The following is a 26,310-nucleotide window of genomic DNA, read 5'->3' as shown; positions in this document are numbered from 1 at the left end:
CTCGCGCCCTTCGCCCCGCCTCCCCGTCCAGCTCCATCCGCCGCTCCATTGGGGGCGCGTCTCGGCTTCTCGCCACGCCTCCTCCGCGCCGCCCGCTCTAGCCGCGCCCCTCCGGGCCTTCGACCAATCCGCTCCGCGCGGCCGGCGATCTGAGCCCGCCCCCAGGGGTGCCTCCCTCGGAGCGGGCGAGGGAGCGCACAAGTAGACAGGCCGCCGAGGCGTCGTATCGCGCCTGTGGAGCCGGAGCCCCCCGAGCGCGCCATGGGAGCCGAGCCGCCCCGCCTGGCGCGGCAGCTGTTCCTGCTGGGCTTGGCCGCCGCCTACGTGGCCGCCTTCGCCTCGCTCTACGTCCAGGTCCCCGGTGAGGGAGGGGAGCGGCGGAGGGCGCCAGAGAGGCGGGTGGGAGAAGCCCGCGAGGCGCGCTTTGGCAAGCGAGGGCGTTCTGCACGTGCCCCAAGGTGCTCTTGTTTTGGCGCGCCAGAAGCAGCGGCGGCCCGACTGGTGTCCCGTCGGGAGAAACTGCGCCGCTTTTTGGGGGGGTGCGCTTTCGGCAGGCCGGGGCTCCCCCCTCGCTGGGAAGAAGCGGTGGCGATGTCTGGAGGCCCCCAGACGTGTGAAGTGGCCCCTTGCCAGGGCCCTGGCCGGCCGGAAAGGAGAAGGGCTGTTGTTGCTGCGGTGGGGCCTGGGGCCTTCCTCTCCCCGCCGTGGGAATGCCCGCCATGGCACCGCTGGACGATTTGGGGCGCAGCGTGTTGGGCGAGTGCCCAGAGCGGGCCCCTAGGGCTACCTAGTAGCTTGCCCTTTTGGGGCCACCCTGGCCCTGCTCAGCCAGCAGGATCCGGCCTTCTGGCCACTCGGCCCGCGGGATGCCTTTTGTGGCTTTGGTGCATTGCGAGCAGCCGGTCCTGGGGGGTTGGAGGGGCTTGCGGGGGGAGCCCGGGAGGAGTCCATGTTCGGAGCTCCGCGCGAGGGGTGGCCGTGGTCCCGGCGGGCGGCGGCGGAAGTGGCCCCGCCTGGAGCAGGGCGCCTGCTTGCAACTTCTGGGCAGCTGAGCTGGGGCAGAGGCGCCCGGAGGAGTTGGGTCTCCAGGGGCACCGCCAGGCTTGAGGTTTGGGTCAGCTGCTTGCTGTGAAGCAGGAGAGCAGCCAGGCAGCCCTCCAGATGTTGTGGTCTGCGGCCCCCCAGCCTCCCTGGCTGGGGCCGGTGGGCGCTGTAGTCCTAAACAGCTGGAGGGCCATCTCTCCTGTTCTTTCTCCCGTGGGAGCCCACGGTGCTTATGCAGCATCAGGGAAGGATGTTTTGACGCCTTTGGGACCCTGCGGCCCTCCAGATGTTGTTGGGCTCCTCCCATCGTTGCTGGCTGATGGGAGTGCCGTGTAAACATCTGGGGGACTTCCATTCCCCATCCCTGGCCTAGAGGATGAGTGAAGCCTCCTCAGTTCCAGAGTCCATGGCACATTCCAGGCCCTAGCAGCACCCTGCCACCCTCCAAAGCAATCCCATGACCTTCACCCCTATCCAGACATGGCCTGTTCTCATCAAGTCGCACACTGGCACGGAGCCTGCTGTTCTGGGCCAGCTCCTTGTCCCAGGACTGGATGATCCCACAGGACTTTTTGCCTGACGGGTTTCACCCCTCGCTTGTGCGCCCCCCTTTTTCCCACCCACAGACATCCACGTGGCACTTGCACTGCTGCAAACCAGATACGTGGTGATGGGTGCGCTGCTGTGTGCATCGAGAGCTCTCTCGCATGCCTTTTTTTCTTTTTGCATGGAGATGCCACAGAGATTCCTGTGCTCCCTTCCCTGGGCCCGGCCCATCCTGCCGGCGGCCACAGTTGTAGGAGAGACTTTCCTCCTCTCGGTTTCCCTTCTCCTTTTCTGTTTCCTGGCAGCTGTTCCCTCTGGCATCCGGGAGCTGGGTTAAACGTGCCTTAAACAGCTCTTAATTGCCTCAGCTCGAGGCTCTGCTAAAAAGCATGCAAGGGCTTCTTGGGCTCTCTGTGTGGTTTCTGTTTGGCAAGAGTTCCCCCTGTAGTTTATGTTATTTATTTATTTATATACTGCCCCATAACCAAAGTTCTCTGGGCGGTTTACAAAAATTAAAAACATTGAACATTAAAAACAAATACACAATTTTAAAAACCATACAGAGATTAAAACCATGAAGCATAGATAAAAGTCCTGGGATCAGAGCTCACCACATGCTGTTAGAATGCCTGGGCGAAAAGAAAAGTCTTGATCTGGTGTCAAAAAGATATGTGTTGGCGCACCTCGTCAGGGACATCATTCCATAATTTGGGGGCCACCACTGAGAAGGCCCTCTCCCTTGTTGCCATCTTCCGAGCTTCCCTTGGAGTAGGCACCCAGAGGAGGGCCTTTGACGCTGAGCGTAGTGTACGGGTGGGTTCGTGTCAGGAGAGGCGTTTCGTCGGTGGTGTGGTCCCAAGCCGTGTAGTTCTGAGCAATCCTTTATTTTCTCTGCTCGCTCTCCCGCTCTGAGGATAATTCCCCAGAGATCCCTGGGAATTTGGGGAGAAGGGCTCCTGCAGGCACTTAGGGGAAGGGGTTGCCACCTAGGAGTCTGCTTTATACAGAGTCAGCGCTTTGGTCTGTCTACCTCAGTATTGTCTGCAGTGACTCGCAGCATCTCTCCAGGACACTGGACAGGGCAGTCTCCCAAGCCCTTTCTGGAGATGCTGGGGAATTGAACCCGGGGCCATTCAGATATGGCATCCTGCGGGCCTAGAGAACTTGATTTTGATTTACGCTCCAGTGCTTTATTATTTGTGCCTGTGGTAACAAAATGTAGTGCTTTGTAACATTAGCAAAACAGGCAGGGTTCCCTGCCCTGAGGGGCTTACAGTTTTCAGTGATACTAGGCATTCGTTTTAGTTTGAGTTGAGAGTCCTATGTTAGACCTAATGGGGTTTCATTGCTAAGGTGGGCTTTGAGGAGAGATGGAGAGAAATAGCACCACTGAGGTGTTTTGAGACAGGAGGTCCAGGGATTTTGGGGAGGTGACGATGGAGGAAGGACAGTGTTGTTTTGAGAGGCGTAAGGGCTGCTCTCGTGCATTCGCTTTGGTTGGGCCGTCTAGTTCAGCTTCAGCAGTAGTCAGCCAGAGTATGATAATCATATTTTATGATTAGGAGGTTAGACTTGATGGCCTTATAGGCCCCTTCCAACTCTACTATTCTATGACTTCTGTTTTTAAAAGGCAGTGGCTTCCACTGTTACAGGAACTGATGAGCCTGGCACCTCAGGAGGGGAGAGGGTGGGGTCCCTCTTCCGCCACCCCCACCCCCAATTCCTTCTTCAAGGCTGGTGCCTCCCTCTCTGTCCAGTGAGAGCCACAGGGCTCTTCAGTGGGAATCTGGTTCGTCGGCCACACCCGCACCCTGGCTCCCGCTCCTTCCTCATGAGGAGGACTCACTCTGGGTCCAGGGAATCATTTTGGGTTGCCATTGTGGCTGTAGCTCCTCCCCTCTCTACCAGCCGATGGAGGGCCTGGCCCGCCACGTGGCAAGGCTGCTGTGGCTCTCGTGGTCTCTGCACCCCAGGTTCCTTCCTCCATCCATCCAACCATGGCAGACCCTTCTGTGGCTGGGCCCTGGGCAAGGTGGCAGTGTGCCAACGCTGTCCTCTGTAGGCCTCCCGCTGGGTTTCTCAGAAAATAGCTGGACTTCGTGGAGGAAGGGGCAGGTGTTGCGCTAGGCATGCCGTAGGGTGGTGAGCTTGATGGGAAGACCGCCATCCTGGCTGCGAGGCGATGGGAGTTGTAGTCCAAAAAAAAAAAAAAAAGAAATCCAGAGGCCACCAAGTTGGGGAAGGCTGGTGTGGAGGATCTGTTGGATATCTGTGGGGATCTGTGGCCGTCTCCTCCCCCAACTCCTCCTCCTCTTCCCTCTTTCCTGCAAGGCCTGTATGGGAAGAATGGCATCCTGCCAGCCCGGAAGGTGCTCCGCTTCACTGGCAAAGGCTTCTGGGAGCAGCTGCGGGATTCGCCCACCCTGCTGTGGCTCGGGCCGCGCTTGGGGCTGGACACAGAGCAAGGCGTGGAGCTCCTCTGCCTGCTGGGAATGCTGCTTTCCTTTGGGGCACTGATCCTGGAGCCTCTGCGCGACAGCCTGGTCTTCCTGGCCCTCTGGGCGCTCTACTTCTCCATTTATCAGGTACAGGGGGTGGAAGGTGGCAAACGGCATTGGAGGGTGGGTATGCGTGGATCATTCAGACCATGGTATTCCCAATCTCTGTGTATGGATATGAAAGTTGGACAGTGAAAAAAGTGGATAAGAGGAGAACAAACTCATGTGAAATGTCGTGTTGGAGGAGAGCTTTGCAGGTACCATGGACTGCAAAAAAGACAAATAATTGGGTGTTGGAACAAATTAAACCAGAACTGTCACTAGAAGTCAAAATGATGAAACTGAGGTTATATTTTGGACACGTGAGAAGACATGATTCACTAGAAAAGACAATAATGCTGGGGAAAACAGAAGGGAGTAGAAAAAGAGGAAGGCCAAACAAGAGATGGGTTGATTCCATAAAGGAAGCCACAGACCTGAACTCACAAGACCTGAACAGGGTGGTTCATGACAGACGCTGTTGGAGGTCACTGATTCATAGGGTCGCCATAAGTCGAAATCGACTTAGAGGCACATAATAACAACAATGTATGGCAATAATTGTCAAGCCGGCACCTGGTTATTGATGCATCGTAGCTGGATTCCTAGCCCGCTTTTCCTCAGAGGCCCAAAGCAGGCATAGACACTAAGCAGTCACAATTGGAACCATAACATATCCCAGTAACTGCACCACCACATCCCAAAAGGTAAAATTGCCTCCAAAAGCTGACGTAGAATTTATTAATTCATAGCCCATCTGTCACCAGTGCTGCAACTTAAAGCCCTGCTAGCTACATCCCAGTTGAGCTGCCTTGTAAGTTAGAGTCCTTTGGTGGGACCCAAAGCAGGAGTCTTCCAGGAGCAGGGCCTTGTCCCTTGTGGCACCCATATGCAGACAGAACATGAAAGAGACAGGAAGAGGGAATAAGCAAAATGCATTGCCTGCTCTTCTGTACAGTTAGTTAATGATAGTTTGGAAAATCTCGAGACTCAAAAGGTTGGATATTAAATAGGCTAAGCAGATAGGATATTAATAAATAAATGAGGCCAAACAATATTCAGGGGTGTTTTTCTCCAATTGTTTTTCCCACCCTTTCTTGGCTGTGTGATGAAATATGCTCCATCTGCCTTCTCTCTTTTGGTTACAACACTTTTGGCAGTTGATGCTAAAAAATAAAGTTACTTTAAAGAGAATTCTATGACGTGGTGTTCTAAATAGGGATGCATTGGAGTGCCGGGGGAGGGGGAGTGAGAGGCACCAAGGCTAAAATGGGAGGGAAGGGGCTTTAGGTGAGGGGCCTGGATTGGGTCCCTGTTAATCCAGATTTGGATACCAGGCTGCCACCTCCCCCCACTCCCAAAATAGAGTGTGTTGTTGCCAATCACTGCAGATGTTTCACTTTTGTGCAGAAACCTGAGTTCTCCTAAGATCAGGGGAGCAAGAGGCAGGAGACCTGGATGTTTTTTCTTGCTCTTAAAACATCTCGAAACAACATTTCAGCCTCCACCGGGCTCTGCTCTTGACTCCCTCTTGCCTTTTAAGGTGACTGAGGGAGGTCTGTACGTCCTTCCTTGCAGGATTCCAGCTGCACGCAAAACTCTCACCTAGATCCGGGGGGTGGGGGGGGCACGCAGGTTGTTTCAGGAATGTCTCTGCAAAGAGCATTGGGTGCCCATCACAGCCCCCTCTGGGCACAAACTCTCGGCTCTCTGCTGTACCATAACTGATCCTCACCTCACTCCACCCTTGATATGTGTTCTCCATGAGTTAATGAGAGAGCCCCTGGTGGTAGGGTGGGGTGAGGGAGGCTAGGGGCGGCTGCACTACAGTTGCCAGGTTCAAGGCCTGAGACTGATCCTGTATCTTTAAGAGAAGAGAAAGTCAGCCAAGTGCGGGTGTTCTTGCAACACTGTAATGGGAAAAACCACAAGGTGGAATTCTCCCTTCCCCCTGCACCACAAGGTGGAATTCTCCCTTCCCCCTGCACCACTTTTGAAGATATAGAAGACCTCTTAGAGGCTGGGCCTGGCAACCAAGGGCTCTTCTGTATTTTTAAAAGTTGTGCAGGGGGAAGGAAGAATTCCACTTTGTGGTTTTACCCATTACAGTGTTGCAAGAACACCTGCCCTTAGCTGACTTTCTCTTCTCCTAAAGATATAGGATCAGTCTCAGGCCCTGAACCTGGCAACCCTAAACTGTACAGCTATTTGTCTGGACCACCCATTAACTAGTGCCCTTGAGTTCCAGCCCGTAACCGCTCTTGCATCACAGGCTGCATGTCATGCGTTACATCTCAAGGTTTTTCTCAGGTTGCAAGAGCTGGAGATAACTATGCAAGCTTGCTGAGAAGTCCCACTGAGCTTGGTAGGATGTACTCTTGAGTAACAGTGCAGAGGACTGTGTCCGAAGCTGTTGTTTCTGGGCCTGTGGCAGTCCTGAGGGAAATGGGCCTCTGGTCACATCATTTAGCAATCTGTAATGACTGCTGCCACCGTAAAATCCCCAACTCTTCCCAAAAGGCAGCAGCTGCTAAGTTGAGAAGATGGAGGAGGCCTCTGGGGAGAGGCCAAGTCCTCCCCCCACCCCACTCACTCTCCTTCCTCCGGTGATCCTTTTCCCAAACCATTGTTCTGTCATGAGTTGTTGGCCCTAGGAGCTCCTGGCTGCGTGGGCAGGCATTGGAACGGTGCTGACCTGCTGTCTTGAGCTTGGAGCCGAGCCCGTCACAAGGGAGCTGTTGGCTTCTGCTCCAGGGATCTGCAGCCCATCCTATTCTTTGGCTCCCTCTCTGCGTGGGGGTGGCAAGGCATGCATCCATTTGGCGGGCGATGCAACCCTCTGGGTACATCTTGGTTGAAAGTTGCGGGGAGTTGCGTACTGCATCAGGGCAAACCATCATCATCAATCATTTATTACAGTCAAAGACCAGCACTATTAAAACAATAAAACATATCAATATTATACAGAGAAACAAACAGCTGAAACATAAGATAATATGGCACTAATGGTGTTGGGTAAATACACCAATAGGCAAAAAGCCCCCAGAAAGTTAACTATTATTACTGTTTTCCATCATCGCTCTCCTGCAGGTAACAGCTGACGCACAAAATCTTTCCCCATTAACTGTGGCCTGCGGGACCCTCTCTGAGAGTAAATATTCCAAATAAAATGCATCAGTTCTCCCTGGGATTTTTTGGAGAATTGGGGCGATGAGATCAAATCGGGCGTCCCGATGAAAAGGGCAGTATAGCCAAAAATGAGCAACAGTTTCCACATCTCCCATATCAGGGCAAACCAGACCTGCCCAGTTCTGCACGGAGCAAACAGGTGCCACTCACATCGCTTTTCTGCTCCCGGAATCCATAAAATCGGCGTGAGTGGTTCTGTCCACCATCCCGTTAGCAGCACACTAGTTGAGAGCAGGCAGGGTGGCTGCAAACCAAGGGCCGGATTTAGTAAACATGGAGTACACGGAGTGAGCCTGTGGGTAAACACCCTTCCGTGTCCTGCTTTCTGTGAGCCTTGCTTGATGTGCGCTCTCTCTCTCTCTTCCCCACCCCCCTTTCCAGGTCGGGCAAGTGTTCCTGTATTTCCAGTGGTAAGTGGCACGATGCCCATCCAGTCCTTGGGTGTGGTCGTACCCTGCCAGGGTATGACTCCTTTGTTATGCTGGGGGTGAAAAGCTGCACAGCGTCTCTGGGGTGGTGTGTCCTGCATGTTCTCAGCCTTTCATTTAGAAATGAAGCTGCTTTGATAGTCGGTTGGGCTCCAGAGGGTGTGAGCTCGTTCACACGAAATGGCAAAGCCATAAACTATGGCTGGTCAGTGCTGCTCAGGTGCACCTCCCTTCTGTGCAAGGAAGGAAACCACAAGCGCTGGCTTAGTGCCGCATGTGAACCAGCGCTTACGGTTTGTGTTTCTTCAAACGAGGCCCAAGCAGAAATGGAAGTTTCTTCTTGGCTTGCCATTTGTTTGTTTGAGGGGGAAATGAATGTCAAGGGCTGGTTTGCATGGAACATTAAGCCAGCACTCTGGTTTTTGTCCCAGCGTGGTGCAGGGAAGAGAAGGGCAGGCGTGGTTGTCCGTAGTAAGCCATGGTTTGTGTTAGACCAGTAGGGTAACTAGCCCTTTTTTGACCCATATTCATCTCTCGTGGGGGGGATAGTGTAAAAGTGGGTGTGGCCAAAGTGTAAAAAAGTGGGTGTGGTGAGAATTGCATTTCTCAAGGCTGTCTTGCCAGGTTTTCTCATCAGTTATTCTATACTAACTCAAATCATTTTTATAATCCATGCTTAAATTCAATAAAATATACATGCACACAGACATATATACATACAGAATTACAGATTTGGGGTGGGGGCACAAGCCTTCTACGGGACATGGATTTGCTGCCCATGTTTTACATCAGAGCAGAGCAGCTGGGCTCCATGTTTTTGCTTTGCCCAGCATGCCTGGCAGAGTTTGTTCAGAGGCAGAATCTGGCCTTTTGGTGGTGAGGAGGGTGGAGTAGACCCAGGCCCAACCCTGATTCGTGTGTGTGTCTGTCTGTATGAAGGGCTAAATCCCAAAGCAGCGGTCTCCCGGTCTGACCCCCCCACCCATCTTCCTCCCCTAGGGACAGCCTCCTGTTGGAGACAGGCTTCCTGGCCGTGCTGGTGGCTCCCCTGCACTTGCTGAAGTGGCGCTCGACGACCTGGCGGGCGCATGACGGGGTGACCTTCTGGCTGGTCCGCTGGCTGCTGTTCCGCCTCATGTTCGCTTCGGGGGTGGTGAAGCTGACCAGCCGCTGCCCCACCTGGTGGGGGCTCACAGGTCAGTTGGGGGGTTCACCTTGAACTTGCAGGCCTACTTCCGCTGTGAAAATGGGTGGTAGGCCACTGTAACAGAAGAAAGAGGGAAGGCATGGGATTGAAACTCATAGAATCATAAAGTTGGAAGGGACATTCGGGCTCATGTAGTTCATCCGACTGCTCACTGCCAGAGATGTGGATATTCCAGAAAACATCGTGGTGGAATTTCATCCTCTACAAATTAGGGTAGTTTGCATCAGATAATGTTTAGTTTCCATGGGAGAACTTTCTGATGCCCTGATCTAATAATTATTTATTTATTTATTTATTTATTTATTGCATTTGTATACTGCCCCATAGCCGAAGCTCTCTGGGCGGTTTACAACAATTAAAAACATTAAAAATAAATACACAAATTTAAAAAGACTTTATTTTTCTTGTATTTAGTAAACAAAGCTAAAAAACTTTGAAACTGCCAAGTTTGCCTGATATTTGTAATCAGGTGACATCTCTTTGTTGTTACTGATGATTGTTTCTCAGTGCCTCCATTTTGGCTCAATTTCTGTTGGCAAAGAGCCATTATGCTTGTCATTAGAGGGAGGGATACACTAAAACAACACAATGAGGCTCTCCTCTGCTGCTCCCAAAACGGCCAAGTGAGGACTGAGCACGTGCAGCGGGTTCCAGGAGCTACAGAACGAAAAATGTTGTTTTTTCTGGCTGTTGCATCTCTAGCCCCTAAGAACTTCACCTGCAGGGATGCATTACAGCTGCCTGGAAATCTGAACATGAGCACTGCTATTGTGTTTAGTGAGGGTACCCTGCAACATGCTGTTGCAGGTTTATTTTTATTTTATTTCATATATTTGTATACTGCTGGATACTTAAGACACTCTCTAAGTGGTTTCCAAAACAACAAATACAATATAAACATATAACAAACAGTAAGACTAAGTAATTGCAATACAGCATTAAACAAAACTTCAATATAACAAAAAATAATAAAATCCCCCAAAACAGCACATTTTGAAACAACTCCAGAGTCGGGAGCCCCTTCCTTCTTCAGCCACCCTCTTGCCAGGGCACATCCTGACTCACAAAACACAACACTCTCCCCACTGTTGAGCCTCCGCTCCCCCACGAGGGCCAGGGAGGGGGAAGACAGGAGCTTCAGGTTTCCCAGCTGTCAGAAGGCACGGAAGACGCAGGAGTTGTTGAGTCTTAGCAAGACCTTGGGAGGGGGAGTGAGGTTGAGTCCGGGCCACTTCCCACGGATGGTGCGGTCTCTGAAGAGCAGAGAGTGCGCCACCCCCAGACAGGTCGAACGAGCTGTTGGAAGATGTTTTGGAGGGCGCGTTGACTCCCCCTTTACCAAGCGGCTCTCAGGATGCTTCAAGCGTGTCACCGCCCCATGACCTCGAGCCGGTTGCTAAGGAGACAGTTCTTGCGGATGAGCCGTTGGAAGCACGCACCCTGTCACCCCGCTCTCGACGTCGCGAGAAGCGGACAGGTCAGAGGCAGGACTTGCGAAGGAGCCAGAGATTACGATCTAAAACTTTCCCTACTTAAGACTGCAGCTCTCTGGGTTGAGCTGCTGAGTCAACTTTCTTCACACGTTGCAGAGCATGTCTAGAGTGCAGTTAGGGAATTCTAAGGAGCTAGCTTAGAGGTTTCTATGAAGCGCACTGCTTTTGATGTATCCATTACTTTAATAAAACAAGATTTGATTGCACCTGCGTCTCAGCCTCGTGAATCCCGCTCTGAACAGGACACCCACCAACACATGCACGTCACACCAGATTCCGACGTTGTGTCTACATTAATCATAAAATACCTACTAATTCAGTTTATGATGATTTCATTGTTTTTATGTATGGCTTGTTCTTATGTACACTGCTTAGATGTGCAAACGATTAAGTGGGAGATGATAGTTTTACTTACTTTATTTAAAACATGCGGCCATCCCATTCTGTTCTCACATGTCTACCAATACTCACAAGGACACCGCCCTCCCAGGCCCTCTAATATCTCCCTCTCAATCACCAGGCGCTCCTTCCACTCAAGCAAATGTACTGCAGATCCCATGCAGTCGGAGTATAATGTGCCCAAGAAGATGCTTCTCTGCTGTGCCAGTTTCCCACTCGCCTCTTTCTCTTTTCTTGCCAGCTTTAACCTACCACTACGAGACCCAGTGCATCCCCACCCCGACTGCGTGGTTTGCCCACCAGTTGCCTGTGTGGTTCCAGAAGTTCAGTGTGGTCACCACCTACGTCATTGAGATCGCCATCCCGCCCCTCTTCTTTGCACCTCTGCGCCGCCTCCGCCTCTTCGCCTTCTACAGCCAGGTATTCCCAGCAGCTTCTGCAGGGTCTGAAGATGGCCTTGCAAATAAGTGCAGAGGACATTACCCAGCCACCCCAAAAAAAGGTAGTGCCCATCCCACCTGGCTTCCTGCCAGCCAGCGGTGAAATAGGAGGAGGAGCGAGAGGTTGGATTTATAGATATGGTGCATCTTTAAGAGGGAAAAATTCAAACTGCTACCACATTTAGTACTCATTCTATAAACCTTGGAGCTATAGCGTAGTGCAGACTATGCCAACCTCGTGCCCTCCAGATGTTTTGGACTAAAACTCCCATCAGCCCCAGCCAATATGGCCATATAATTTTTTAAGTTTTTATTCATTTACTGTTAAATTTATATCCCACCTTTCATCCATGGAGTTCAAGGTGGCTCACATAGTTGGTTGGTTCCTTCCCTCTCTCCATTTTATCCTCACAACAGTCCTGTGGGGTAGATTAGGCCGAGAGTTGATGACTTGCCCAGTGTAACTCAGTGAGCTTCATGGTCAAGTGGGGATTTGAACTCTGGTCTCCCAGGTCCTAGTCTGACACTCTGACCACTACACATCAGTGCCTGTAGTCCAAAACAGCTGGAGGGAGAGGCTGTCTTAATGGTAGAGCCTATGCTTTGCCTGCAGAATGTCACTTGTTCAGTCCCTTGCATCTCCAGCTCAAAGGATCTCTGGCAACAGCTCTCCCGTTAGAGTAGACACGTGTTCAGCGGCGGCTCCATGTCAGTGGGGCAGTGGAATCCACTCCGGGTTTTAGTTTAAATCTTCAAGGAGCTGTCCAAATGCTTCAGCATGTGTTATAGCTAAAACAACTGTTAATCTCTGCGCAAGTTAGATCCACTTCACCTGTTCAGTCAAAATAAACATCTTTACGTGCCTCTATTGCCTGTAGATATTCCTATAACTGGTCATTTATATCTGCTCCAGTAGTGTTCAGATTTATGTGGGTGTGTCTTTTTAAAATACAGATTTTTACAAAACAATGACAAAGTTTTTAAAATACATTGCAGATTATCCTGCAGGTTCTCATCATCATCACAGGCAACTACAATTTCTTCAACCTGCTGACGATTGTGCTGAGCTTCTCTCTGCTGGACGATGAGCATGTGGGGCTGTGGCTGGGGCAGAGCCGGAGGAAAGCAGCAGGTGGTAAGTGGCTGCAGGCCCCAAAGCTTTCTGTACTGAGGGGGCCACGTCTGGGAAGGCTCTTTGGCTTCACCGTGAGGTCTCGGGGTCGGTCACAACAATCTGAAATACCCTATTAAGGGAGAAAGCCATACTAAAGATTGGGAGGATCCCCACAGAACTGGATCGGTCCTAAAGGGTCACCGGTTTGAGTGCACGGTCCACAAGCTGATATCCATCTGCCAACAGCAGTGTTTCCAGAGGAGCCTCCGAGGAAGGAGCTTCTCCAGCTGCTTTCCTAGGACTGAAAAGTTATTGGAATAGGGAAGGTTGCTGAATGGTCAACCTGGATTTGACTTGTGGTAGTTTAAAGCTCTCACTTGAACCTCAGCCTGTCCTCAGTGGTTCACTCAACTCTTGCCCACCCCACACAAGAGCCTTGTTAAAGTGTGTGAAACCTGTCAGCATTCCCTCCGAATGTAAAATGCAATCACGGTGTGTAAGATTTTACCTCGGTGCCCATTCTTTTTTTTCTTTTTTTTAATAATTTTTATTCAAATTTTTCAAAAGACAAACAAAACAAAGTCAAAAAACATAACAATACAACAAAAAAATAAAAATAAAATAGTTGACTTCCGATTTGTCGCAGATCAGCTATAAGTATATAATATACATCAAACCTGTCCCTTAATATATACATACAGGATCACTTTTCTCCATAGGCTATCTTAGTTAATAGTCAAATCCCAATATCATCATTTTATTTTGATCTTTCAACAAAAAGTCTGAGAGAGGCTTCCATTCCTTAAGACATGTGTCTGTCGATTTTTCTCTAAGTAGACATGTCAATTTATCCATCTCTACTAAGTCCATTAATTTCAATAGCCATTCTTCCGTTGTTGGTGTTGATTCCATTTTCCACTTTTGTGCATATAATAATCTTGCTGCCGTAATCATATATAATATTATTCTTCCATATTTCTTTTCTATTTGTTTATCCATAAAACCCAGTAAAAAAAATTCTGGTGTTGACTGAATATTTATCTTTAGAATTTTTTGCATCATCCTGCCTATCTGTGCCCAAAATGATTTTGCCTTTTTACACAGCCACCACATATGATAAAATGATCCTTCTTGTTGTTTACATTTCCAACAAACATTAGAAACATTACTATACATTTTTGACAACTTTTCTGGAGTCATGTACCAATGGTACATCATTTTATAGAAATTTTCTTTAAGATTATAGCATAACGTAAATCTCAAGCCCTTTTTCCACATATTCTCCCATTGATCCATTTGTATGTTATAACCAAAAATTTTTGCCCACTTTACCATACACTTTTACTTGTTCTTCTTCCATATCCATTTTCAGTAAGAGTTTATACATTTTCGCAATTATATTTTCATCATTTGTACACAAACCTATTTCAAAATCAGATTTACTTATTTCAAACCCATACATTTTCTTGTCCATTTTATATCTTTCTAACAATTGTAAATAGGCAAACCATTGAAAACTATATCCTTCCTTTGTCAGTTGTTCTCTCTCTTTCATTATATATTCTCCATGTACATTTTCTAATAGTTCTTGATAAGTTAACCATTTCTCTTTTCCAGCCATTTCTCTTCTATAAAACGCTTCTTGACTTGAGACACATAATGGTATTTTCGAATAAAACCTTGGTTTGTATCTATTCCATATTTTCAACAGAGGACGTCTTATAAAATGATTGTTAAAGTCTACATTTACTTTTACTTTGTCATACCATAGATATCCATGCCATCCCCACTTCAAATTATGGCCCTCCAAATCCAATAGTCTTTTATTCCTCAATAAGATCCATTCCTTTATCCAGACTAGACAGCAGGCAGCAAAATAAAGTCTCAGATTTGGTAATCCCAGTCCTCCTCTTTCTTTGGCGTCTTGTAGTAATTTAAATTTAACTCTTGGTTTTTTTCCTTGCCATACAAATTTAGAGATATCTTTTTGCCATTGTTTAAAAGGTAAATCAGAGGATATTACCGGTATTGTTTGAAACAAAAACATCATTCTTGGTAATACATTCATTTTTATCACAGGTATTCTACCCATTAATGACAATTGTAGTTTATCCCATCTTAGCAGATCTTTCTTAATCTCTGTCCATAATTTTTCATAATTATTATGAAACAACTTTGAATTTTTATTTGTCATAATGATACCTAAATATTTCAACTTTTTCTCTATTGTAAAATCTGTCTTGTCCATTCACTCTTCCTGTTCCCTTAAAGTTAATTTTTCACCAACATCTTTGTTTTTTGATTGTTGATCTTAAATCCTGCTAACGGTCCAAATTCTTTTAATTTGTCCATCAATACATTAATTCCTTCCAAAGGGTTTTCTAATACAATTATCAAATCATCAGCAAATGCTCTCAGTTTATATTCTTCTTTTTTTATCTTTAATCCCGAAATCTTTTTATCTTGCCTTATATCTCTAAGCAGCACTTCTAAGACCAGAATAAATAGAAGGGGAGATAATGGACATCCCTGTCTTGTACCCTTTTGTATTTCACATGAATCCGTTAAATCTCCATTAACAATTATCTGAGCCTTCTGAGATGTATAAATCGATCTAATCCATTTTATAAAATTGTCTCCAAAATCCATTTGCTCCAAAACCTGAAACATAAATTTCCAATTCAAATTATCAAATGCTTTCTCAGTATCTAAGAAAATAAAAGCTGCTTGTTTATCATTTCGTTGTTCTAAATATTCCAACACATTCAAGACATTCCTGACGTTGTCACGTAATTGTCTTTTAGGTAAAAACCCCGATTGATCTTCCTAGATAAATTGTTGCAATATTATTTTCATTCTTTCTGCCAAGATCATTGTAGAAATTTTATAGTCATTATTCAATAGAGATATCGGCCGATAATTTTTTGTTTTAGTTAAATCTTGCTCCTCTTTAGGTATTAATGTTATGTTAGCATTTTTCCAACTATCCGGTATCTTTCCCTCTTGCAAAATAATTCATTGTATACTGTAAAGGTAGCAAGAGTTCTTCCTCCAAACATTTATAGTACATTGCAGATAACCCATCTGGTCCTGGCGCCTTTCCTGATTTAATTTTGTTTATAGCTTCAGATATCTCTCTTGACGTGATAGGCCATTAATAGCTTGTCTCTGAAAGTCTGTAATTTTAGGCAAATTCTGTTTAGATATATACTCTTCTATTTTTTCAGATGGGATTTCCTGACACTTGTACAATGATGAATAATATTGATGAAAAATCTTTTTGATTTTTACATTATCTGTCAGCATCTCATCTCCTTCTTGTATCTTTAAAATAATATTTTTTTGACATTCTTTTCTTAATTTATATGCTAACCATTTCCCCGGTTTATTTGCAAATTCAAAAGTCCTTTGTTTAGCAAAATTTAGTTTCCTTTCAATTTCTCGGTGCCCATTCTGATGTGGGTGGGATGCTGGACTACGTATTGCAAACCTTTTTTGCCGTTTCTCCCGTTGGTATCTTCTTGTTGGCGGAGGGAAGTGGGGACAGAGAGACATGAAAGTTCAGTTTGGGTCACAACCTGGTGCAGCTTGGAGGCCTTAGGCCAGCCTTTCTCAACCTTGGGGTCCCCAGATGTTGCTGGACTACAACTCGCATCAGCCCCAGCCAGCATGGCCAATGGTCAGGAATTATGGGAACTGTAGTCTAGGAACATCTGGGGACCCAAAGGTTGGGAAAGGCTGCCTTAGGTCATCCTTTGCCAGCCTTCCAGATGTTTTGGGCTACATCTGGGCTGGTGCTGATGGGAATTGTAGTCCACTACAGTTGGAGGGCACCAAGTTGGCAAAGGCTGTCCCAGAGCAAATCCTTACTGGTGGACCTGTCTGTTTACCACCCTCCCTGTCTGCTGTTCCTGCTTTTAAGTTTCCTGCAAATGGTCTGTCTTTCTATAACGGGATTGCGTGTGGGAGGCCACCACATCAGCTTCGCTAGATAGTTTGTTGTTAGCTGAAACTACTTTTCCTTGATTGTTTATGGGGCTTAAAGTAACTTTCCCAGCTGTATGCTCCCTTGTATTGCTTACTCTTATTTTTGCTCTGCAGTCTGGCCCCCAAGGCTGCTGTCCGTCACGTCTGTGCTGTCCGAACTGGGCGCGCTCGGCTTAATGGCCTACTGGACTGCCCTTTACTTTGGTCTGAAGATCAACTGGGAGAAGAAGCTGCTGGAGTCTAAGACAGGTGCGGCGCTGGAGGTGGGCTCGGAAGTGAGCTGCTGCTGCCAGCTCTGCTCATCACGGCACGTGGGGGCCAGAGATGGTGGTGCCCAGCATTTTCTGAGGAATTAGGTGGGGACAATCCAGTACTGTCCTAATGGATGCTGTCGGGTTATAGATAGTGAAGGGATTTCCGCTATATATTTTTTGCTTACAGTGTGTAGGGCTTTCAGCATAGGTATCAAGGATAGCGACTCAGTTGTCTCTGTTTAGAATCATAGATGACGGGGGATGAGGTAGAGGAGGCTTTTAATTTAACGATGGAAGCTCAGGCTGTGCTAATCTCTTACGAGTCGTTTTCTCTCTCCCGTTGGTGGCGTTTTCTGTTCTGGATAGCTAATGAATGGCAGGTGTTCTTCCAGGGTCACTCCTCAGCCCTGCTGCCCCAAAAGCTGGATCCTGCAGCCTCCCCCCCATATCAGCATCCCAAACCTCTGTGCCACCAGACAGAGCAAGAGCAAGCATGTCGCATTGGGGCTTGTGGTGCAGTTGCTTAAGATGGCACAGAAATGTGCGCCCGGCCACGTGCAGAAATCCTTTGGAAGCAAGACGAACGATTGGGCAGCCATTCTACCATGGGCTCGTCTTCTTGTTTTCTTAGCTGCTCATCCAGGTTCAGTGTGGCGCGAGGGTGTTCTCTTCCCTGCTCTGGGCTTCTTTTAAACCGGTGTACGTTTGAATGTCTCCTTCCAGCTTTCACCTATCACGAATTCATGCTGTGGCTGCGGATGGTGACGCTCCCTCTGGTGGGGATTGGACTTCTCTCTCTGGTCTGGGAGATTCTCCAGGCAGGATACAGGTGGGTGAGCACACGGCAGCCTCGCAAGGACATCGTGTGTTGGGAGGAAGCCTGGCCAGAGTTCCTGGTGCTGTCTAGGTGGGCAGACAGTTTTACAAAAGGGAGCCATTTCCCCCAGACCTCAGGAGGGGTCTGTCGTTCTCACAGGGGCTGAACGCAACTCTGCCAGTTCTCCAACCCTCTTGGGTGTCTCTCCCCACCCCCACTGCATGACGGGCCCTTCCCTTTCTCTCCCTAGAAGCGCCTGCGTCCGGGGCTTTTTCTGGAAACTCTGGAGTACCACTCAATGGGCAGTCTTTGCCGCTGCGGCCTTGGGGATGTTTACCATCAGCCTGGTGAGTAAATAAGGCAACAGCTGGGGAGGTCCCAGGCTACGGTCTGAAGGCACATGAGACCCACCACCTGGCTGAAGCTAAGCAGGTCTGGTCAGTGCCTGGAGGGGAGACCGCCTGGGAACCACAGGTATGCTGCCTTGGGTTCCGTGGTGAAAGAACGGCAGGGGTATAAGTGTAAGAAAGAAAGAAATGTTGTTATGGTTTATTTCTAGGCTGCTTTTTGGGCAAAAGACCCCCAAGGCAGCTTACACACAAACAGAAGAACAGAAATGCAAATAAAAACAATACAATTTACAAAAATTTGAGCCAACGAAATTGTAGCATTTCTAAAAAGCAACAACAGCTAAAAACCAAAAGCACTCCTCTTCCTGGTCAAGGACAGTCCCCAGAAAAATGTCACTAAGAGCAGGAGTGAGGAGCAGGGCCATGGAGTCGGTACGCCAAACCTTCGACTCCGACTCTTTCATAAATGGCAAATGTGTATTAACTAGTAATAACAAATTTACTGCAGTAAAATGGTAGCACAAGGCATTTCATCACCACCACGTGAATCATCAGGCTAGATTGACAGAACATAACATATATTTATTTGATTAAAATCTCTGAACAAGAAAACTTTCCTAAATTCTGATGGAAGTTTTTATTTTGAAGTCGGAGTCAGTACATTTCTATCGACTCTGACTCCACCAAGATTGCTTCCGACTCCACGACTCCAACTCCACAGCCCTGGTGAGGGGGCAAAGCCGGTAGACAAACTTACCCCTTGATGGTCCCAGCACAGTCTCATAAATCTTGGGTTGGCCACAAAGCTTGCTGAACGTGCAGACTCAAAAGAATGTGGGATATTTGGCTGATGGCGGGGTAGGGGAGACGGGAGCCCAGTAGAAATGGGGGAGGGAGAGGGTGGGATGCGGGGCCCTGAAGCCTAACTCCTCTGCTCATTCTGGGGAAGGGCCCATAGCTCCGGCAGAGCATCTGCTTTGCACATGAAAGATGCCAGGTACAAGGCGTAGCATCTCTACATAGGACTGAGAAGGGCTCCTATCCTGAAAGCTTGGAGAGCCCCTGCTAGGCAGTGTAGATGAGGAGTGCGGAACCCGCACCCCGTGGGCCTAATTTCTCCAAACCATGCCCACCTCATGGCAGGCAGAGACAGGGCTGGATGGGCTGCTAATGCAGCCAGTCCCTTGCAGAAAGTAGGACCAAACTCCTCACACATCAGCTCGCGGGGAGGGACCTCAGCCCTGCGTCAGCAAATTCTCTGTGGGGAACCCGCAAGTGGAGCTGATCTTTGGGAAAAGAGGATTGAACTCTGTACATCAGCTGCCGCGTGGCGGGTTCAATGCTGCTTGGTCACTTGTCTGCTTGGGGCAGGTTGGTGGGAAAAGCCACCTCTTGGTCATCTGACATCATTATAATAGGCTGGGGAGGAGACAAAGAGCTGGTTGGCCAGGCCAAAAAGGCTCCCCCCAAGATGAGGACAATGCTGAGCTAGATAGACAAAGCGAATCTGCAAAGGAATTTGCAAACAGCTTCCATCAAAATACCCTTGTGAACAGCAGTGGTAAAACACCCCACCTGGAGGCCCTAACTAAAAATAAAATGCCTGCTGGGATGAAATTGTTTTAAGAGCATGTATCAAAGCAGGCAAAGGGAGCACAAGGCAAACCTCTCCTGGGAGGCGATTGCATAACTTGGGTGCCACGACTAAGGAGGCCCTGTCACTTTTCCCCACTGGCAGCGCCTCATTTGGGGGGCGGGGCTTCGACTGAGTAAAGGTCCGAGCAGGTTCATAACGGGAGACGATTTCTGAGATGCTGGTCCCATGTGAATTGGCTTCTTGGCCCCCTCAGGCAGTTCCTGTCCCTGTCTTCCTCAGGAGACGCCAGGCACTGAAACCGAAACTGCAGACTGTGAGCTTTACAGCTGACCAGTGAGCCCTCAGCTTGTTTTCTCAAAGAAAAGGTTTCCTTTTGCAGACCCTCCTCATCCCACCTCAACCCCAGGAGTTACCCCAAGAGCCACCTTCCCCTTTCTGAGGCTGAGTTAGGGGTCATCACTGTGGCACCCACAAGATAACCTCCATGCAAGAAAATCAGGGTTGAAACATCTTGTAGATTGTGTTGTGTGCATAGTTGTGTGTGTATGTGTGATCCCCATAACAGTTACTCTGGTGTGCATATGTGCCTGCAGGCCCAAAAAGGTTGGCGACCCCAGTTCAGTCTTGCTTGGGCGCTGTTTGTAAACGATCCAAGATTTTTGGGCAGGCGGAACTGTGCCAGGCGTGTTGCTGCAGTGTCTTTCCAGGAGTAGCTGAACCTCCTTGCTACTTGCCTTGTTCTTCCTGCATCCCTCCCCAGGTCCCCTTCACCTACATTGAGTACGAGTCCAACGGGAAGCTGTGGCCGAGCGTCCACCAGCTGTTCAGTGCCGTTGACCGGTACCAGGTTGCCAATTCGTACGGGCTCTTCCGGCGGATGACGGGAGTTGGCGGGCGGCCGGAGGTGGTGGTGGAAGGCAGCTATGACAAGAAGACGTGGACGGTAATCAGTAGCTGCTTTTTTAGGGAGGACTGCAGCTGCTCCTTGTCAGCATTCTGCACAGCCCCCAGAATGCTGCTGCTGCTGCTGCCCAAGGATGGCAAGAATGTTGCAGTGCTAAAGAGCGGTGGAGGAGCAGGCACAAACTGAGGTTTAGAAACGAATACTTTCCATGACTTGGCAAAGGCAGGTAACAGTGGAAGGACAACGTGCTGGGAGCTTAAGTGGCTGAGGGCAAGCATCACTGTGGATCGAGGCCAGCCCAGGCGGATGCACCGAGCGGTCAGAGATGTATCCCAGTGTCCTTCTCGGCCACCTTGGAAAGCCTGGGATAGTCGTCCTGGTTCGCATCATGCTCCATTGGCATAACTAGCAATATCTGTTCCACAGCCCCTCAGGTTGCTTCAGCTGCTGGGCTGTTTTGGGAAGAGAAGTGGGGAGGGAGCCTTTATTAGAAGAGATTGATCCCAGGCTATGGTCGCACATGAGGCCAGCTCCCTGCTGAAGCTAAGCAGGGTCAACCAATGACCTAGGGAGGTGGTGGGCTCTCCAACACTGGAAGCCTGCAAGATGCAGCTGGATCCCCTGTCGGGGATGCTCTTAAGTTGGATCCCTGCATCAAGCAGAGGGTTGGACTTGATGGCCATAGTAGGACCCTTCCAACTCTATGGTTCTATATGATGAGGGGCAGGCATGTCAGTTAAGGGGCCAAGGACAGATGAGCTTATGCATAAGACAGTGAAGGAGAATAGAGGATATGTCTTAATCGTCGTGGATTAGAAACTCAAAAAGCAAATGTGCAGGGGTGTGAGGTCTCCAGCGGAGAGGCAAAGGGGGAGGAGGTGTCAGTAGGGGGGCAGCAGCTCTGAAAGCCCCTCCACGTAGCAACTGAGAGGTCTCTGCCCCTGCAGCCCCCCATCTCTTGAAGCCAGCAAGGCACCTAAACGGTGCCCCTCCCTCCTTCCCTCCCCCACAGGAGATTGAGTTCATGTACAAACCAGGTAACGTCAGTGCTCCACCCGTCGTCGTCGCTCCTCACCAGCCCCGGCTTGACTGGCAGATGTGGTTTGCTGCCCTGGCGCCCCAGACACATAGTCCCTGGTTCACCGGCTTCGTCCACCGCCTCCTGCAGGGCAAAAAAGAAGGTGAGTGGGCAGAAAAGGGGGCTGCGGTTTGCTCACCACCCCCCTTGGAGAGAAAAGAGTAACTCACTGGCGGGGTGGCCTGTAGGAGTCATCTGTGGGGCTGTCTGCTGCTTCCAGCACCCACCCCTGCAGCCCGGGCAGGGCCAATTTGATCACCCATTGAAGGGGGAAGTTGTTGGGTGCAAACCGGCAGCCTCCTGGCCAATTAATGCTTCTGGGGAGACTTTGGGGATGCGAGGAGCCCTGCGCACAAACTCTCGCCCATAATCCAGTCTTCGCCAGCCCCATCCTCCAGATGTTATGGACTACAACTCCCATCAGTTCCATCGAGCATGAATGTGTTTGGCCTGCAATCAGCTGGTGCTGGTGGGAGCTTTTGACATCTGGAGAGCCCCAGGTTGGCAAAGGCTGATACAGGCTCCCATCTGTAGCTCTGGGGAGTAGCCAGGTGCAGGCGCCTTCTGGAGAAGGGTTCAGCAGCAGTGTAGCCCGCCCCCCAATCTCTCTACGGGGAGGGGAGGGGGCTTTCAGAGCTCTCCATTGCCTCTTAAGTACCAGGGCTTAGCATGGACAGATTAAGCCACAGAGCGGGTGTTTGTCCTCGTTCACAACACAGCTCCCCTGTGACATTCTGGCCTGTTCAGCCTGATGTGAAATTCTCTCTTCCTGCCCACCCCACCCCCGCTGCAGTCATCCATCTTGTGCAAGTAGACGACTTCAAATACCCATTCAGGTCTAAACCCCCTTCCTACATCCGGGCTCAGCTGTACAAGTACTGGTTCACGGAGGCCGGCGAGGATAGGTGAGTGAGATCCACTCCTTTTCTAGGGCATGAATCGGGAAGCGCTACTTGGTGGGTGGGGGAGCTCTAGCGTCCATCCCTCTTCCTTCTACACCAGTCTTCATCAACCAGGACCCCTCCAGAGAGTTTGGACCACAATTCCCGTTGCAGGCTGGGGCTGATGGGAGTTCTAGTCCAAACCCTCTGGAGGGCTCCAGATTGGCGCACCCTCGCACTTCTGCCCCCTAAAGTGAGGAGGGGGGTAGGTCCCACCCAGGGGTGAAGGCAGAGCTTCTGCTGCTGTAGACCACAAGCCCATCCAGCTGGCTTCACGGGCCCGCCTCCCTCCCTCCCTGCAGGTCTCTCCCTCAGCAGTGGTGGAGGCGGCAGTGGGTTGAGGAGTTCTACCCCACCGTCTTCCTTGGTGACCCTGTCCTGGATGGCCTCTTAGACCAGTATGGGCTTAAGGTAAGGGGGCACTGTGCATGGGGGCAGGGGGAGTAGCTCTGCCTATTCAAGATGGTGAGAGTGGAGATGAGGGACAAAGGGGGGTTGGCATTGCAATAGGACAGCATTTGGGGAGGGGGCAAGCATGCCTGTATTCTTCTCTGCCCCCCTCCCCCGGCTCCAGTCTGTCCCTTGTAGTTCCTTTTGCAACAGCAGCTCACAAGGTGTGGGGACCCAGCAGCCTGGGGCTGGGGTTGCCCTCTTCCCCATTCGTTTATGGGGAGAGACTCGGCAACAGCTGTCCAGTCTTCACAACACTTCTTTCCTGCCTAGGACAAGGCCCATCCCAAGCGGCCCGCCGGCTCCCTCCTGCCCACACTTCTGGAACAAGCAGAAGAGTACCTCCGCCCTTACTCCGGCCCTACCATCATATGGTCCTTGTACCTCACGGGGGCCGCCATTTGCCTCCTGAGAGCGGCTGGGAGTTGGCTGCTGGCGGGCAGCGTCCCAAGCAGTGGTGGGAAGCACAGGAACGCCAAGCGGGCAGAGCCTGTGGCAGATGCCGGTGGTGGAGGAGACCAGGCGGGTGGCGAGAAGAATGGGCAGGTGAAGAAGAAGGAGGCAGTGGCAGAAAAGGCCAGGGGTGCAGCAGAGCCCCCTGCCGATGGGCTGCGCAACGTCAAGAGGAAGAAATAACTGCCTTTCCTGGAAGGCCCCGTGCTCTGTCCCCACCGCCCCGTCTTTCAGGGACAGACTGACTGACATTCCCACCAGACTCTGCCTTGGTCTTTGCTCTTCTGGGATGGGTTCCTCTCGTGGTCTCGGCGGGTGACGCACATGAAATGCCTGCAGGCCTCTTTTGGGATCTCCAAGGCCCTCCTTTACCTCCCCTTCCTATTTGAGGCTCCACCTCACATGCACAGGCTTTAGGTCTGTAGGACCGGGCCCTGCTGGACCCTCCCCTCCGCTCTGTTCATCCTCCTGAGGCGGGAGGAGGTGTTCACCATTTTCCCTTCCTGAGCCCATGGATCATGCCGTTCTGGGCCGAAAGGCCTGTTTCCCCATGCCACCCCTGTCTCCTTTATTCAGTGCTGCAATTGGAACATGACTGCTCAAGTTGCTCCAGAGCATGCCCCCCCTCTTCCTTGGGGCTTGCTCATCGGCTTCTAGCGCCACCCGTTCAGCTCACACAAGACCGTGTGCAGAATGCCTGAAAGGTTCTGTGTGGTTTGGGGCGTAGCTGGATGTGCCCTCTTGTTCGTTTGGGCCCTGCCCCTTGCCGCTCAAGAAGCGAGACCTTTTTTAAATCCCTTGTGCTGCTGGGGGCCAGCGTAGGATGCGGAAGCCTGCTGGTAGCAGGGACTGATTTAGAGGAGCCTCATGAAGGAAAACCTCATTTTCCTGTGAAAGTGTCACAGTCCACCGTGGAGCTCTGTTGTGCTGACCTTGGAGCAGCGTGTTTTGTTTTTTCGGGCAGGGTGGAAGAGTTGGCCTTGATGGGCTTGGTTGTTCCTAAGAGAGTGGTGGCAAAAGCAGCCCCTGGGGCACCTGGCAGCAGCCCTCAGACCACTGGCCAGGCAAACCCCCTCCTCTTCCTTTCCTCCTCGCCTCTTCCGTTGCCTTGACCTCGATGGTGCTTCACTGCCTGGCCAGGGAGTGTTGCAACTTGTGCTGCGCTTAGTGGGAGGAGGCTGAATAGTGGACCTTGGGGGTGTAGTTGGCATTGCCACAAGCCTCTTGAGGAAGCAGAGATGCATTTATCGCACCCAGAACCAGAGAGAGTTATCTATAATTTTCTAAATAAAGCCTTTACATTCCAACTTTGCATGCGTGTGGCTGGGAAACGGGTTAGGCGGAGGGAGGAGAGTGATTCCACTGGGAAACAAACTTGGGGCAGGGCCTGTCTGCTTCAGTCTTGCGGTGGTGGTCCAGTTGGGCGGCGGCTGCCACTGCCACAGTATCAAGCCCTCACTCATAAGCCAGAGCTGGTGAACATGCTGCTTGTGTGGAAGTGCAGAAATGTGAGAAGGCTGCCTGGGTGTGCTTGATGGAAATGGGTGCAGCAGTTCTCAAATGGTGCTGGGGGGGGGGGAGAGAACCTGTAGTGGAAAGGCCCAGAGCAACTTCCCCCCAAGGGCAGAAGTTTAGTCTTGGGAGTCCCTCCTCGCAATCTTCAGCTGCCTGTGGAAGCTGCAAGAAGTGAACGGGAGCATCTGGCTATACCGGTTCCTTCCCTTCCTCTGCAGATTCCCAGCTGATTTTTTGGAACCAAACTAGGTAATATGGTTCACATCTAGGTTTTAAAAAAAAAAACTTTGAGGGAGAAGTGAACAGGAACTGGGGCTGTACCACCACAGAGACAATTGTAGTCCTTCCTATGCCACTTTCCCCATGCAAATTGCACACACAACACAGGTACACACCAAGCTGGCTGGCTGCTCGCCTCAGAGGGGGAATCGGGCTAAAAGAGGTTCAGGCCCTCCCTGTGTGACATAGACCTCAGCATCGCTTAGTTGTGGCATAAAATTTTAACACAGATAACCTGAAATGCACCTTCTCTTTGTTTAGTTTTTTTTAACTTTTTCTCACAGAAAAAATGACATCATTTTCACAATACAAATGTAGCTGGATACCAATCTTAGTTCATCTCATAAGTAAAACAAGAAATGTCAGTTATTTGACAATTTAGATCAGTCTTTAGAGCAAGTTGTAAGGAACCTTTGGCCCTCCAGATGTTGCTGAACTACAACTCCCGTTATCTGGCCATTGGCTGTGCTTGCTGGGACTGATGGGAGTTGTAGTTCAGCAATATCGAGGGCCAAAGGTTCCCCACCCCTGCTATAGAGTTCTACAGGGACTTCTTTAGTTGGCCTTCAGGAGGGTGGCTGAGAGCCCTTGTTGCAGATGCAACAGCAGGCAGCTGTTAGGGCCTAGCATCTACTTTAACAGGAGCAATGGTTGTTAAAGTCAGTGGGAAGCTGTGTGTTTGTTTTTTAACTTGATAACAGCCAAAGGGAGCATCTCACATGACTGGGCAATCGAATAGGACTACAAGTACCGTAGTCATGTCTCCTGTTTTAAAATTTGAGGGCAAAAATTATGAGAATGGGGGGGGCGAGTCCAAACCACTTTGTGTTCCTTTGCACCATTTTTGTTTTATTTTAATCTGTGGATTCTCCCTGAGTTGTTTTAATATTACCATGAAAGCTGGCAGGCTTGTTAAAGAAGCGTTTAAGTCCAACAGTATAAGGCTTGTACGTTTCTGTTGTCAATTGTGCTTATGCAAACCACCAGAATGACATGGGGAGGGGGGGTAGTTGCAGCTTGACATGATGAAGTCCTGGTTTTTTAACCAGGGTTTGAATCCCCACACAGCCATGAAGCTCTCACTGGGTGACCTTGGGCCAGTCACTGCCTCTCATCCTCGGAGGAAGACAATGGTAAACCCCCTCTGAATACCACTTACCATGATAGCAGGTCCTGTCCTGATACCCCATGGCTGCCAAAAACACCACCTGCCCCCCCCCCGGTAGCATCAGGGCTGTGAAGCTGGATGCCAATCGTGTTGGCAGTTCTGCAGATGGTGCAGAAAGAA

General features: G+C 50.0%; 1 protein-coding gene across 1 annotated transcript; it reads left to right on the top strand.

The window, feature by feature from the left end:
• Nucleotides 1–132: 132 nt before the first annotated feature.
• Nucleotides 133–24,535, top strand: LMF2 (lipase maturation factor 2). Its single transcript, XM_061637988.1, has 14 exons — nt 133–361; nt 3,922–4,175; nt 7,698–7,726; nt 8,744–8,940; nt 11,085–11,263; nt 12,280–12,418; nt 16,499–16,633; nt 17,362–17,467; nt 17,706–17,802; nt 20,163–20,345; nt 21,319–21,487; nt 22,178–22,289; nt 22,628–22,736; nt 23,049–24,535. The coding sequence occupies exons 1-14, from the start codon at nt 262–264 to the stop codon at nt 23,409–23,411; spliced, it is 2,172 nt and encodes a 723-aa protein (XP_061493972.1). The 5' UTR covers nt 133–261; the 3' UTR covers nt 23,412–24,535.
• Nucleotides 24,536–26,310: the final 1,775 nt, after the last annotated feature.

Source organism: Rhineura floridana, chromosome 8, assembly GCF_030035675.1.
Source record: "Rhineura floridana isolate rRhiFlo1 chromosome 8, rRhiFlo1.hap2, whole genome shotgun sequence".
NCBI classification, from domain to species: domain Eukaryota; kingdom Metazoa; phylum Chordata; class Lepidosauria; order Squamata; family Rhineuridae; genus Rhineura; species Rhineura floridana.
This window is presented reverse-complemented; position numbering and strand designations above follow the sequence as displayed.

What these genes read in the sequence shown, in the direction of transcription:
- LMF2 (XM_061637988.1), top strand. Translation starts at nt 262, where the DNA reads ATGGGAGCCGAGCCGCCCCGCCTGGCGCGGCAGCTGTTCCTGCTGGGC. An exon ending in TCTTCGCCTTCTACAGCCAG is followed by an intron (nt 11,264 to 12,279) that starts GTATTCCCAGCA and finishes AATACATTGCAG; the next exon opens with ATTATCCTGCAGGTTCTCAT. An exon ending in TAGACCAGTATGGGCTTAAG is followed by an intron (nt 22,737 to 23,048) that starts GTAAGGGGGCAC and finishes TTTCCTGCCTAG; the next exon opens with GACAAGGCCCATCCCAAGCG.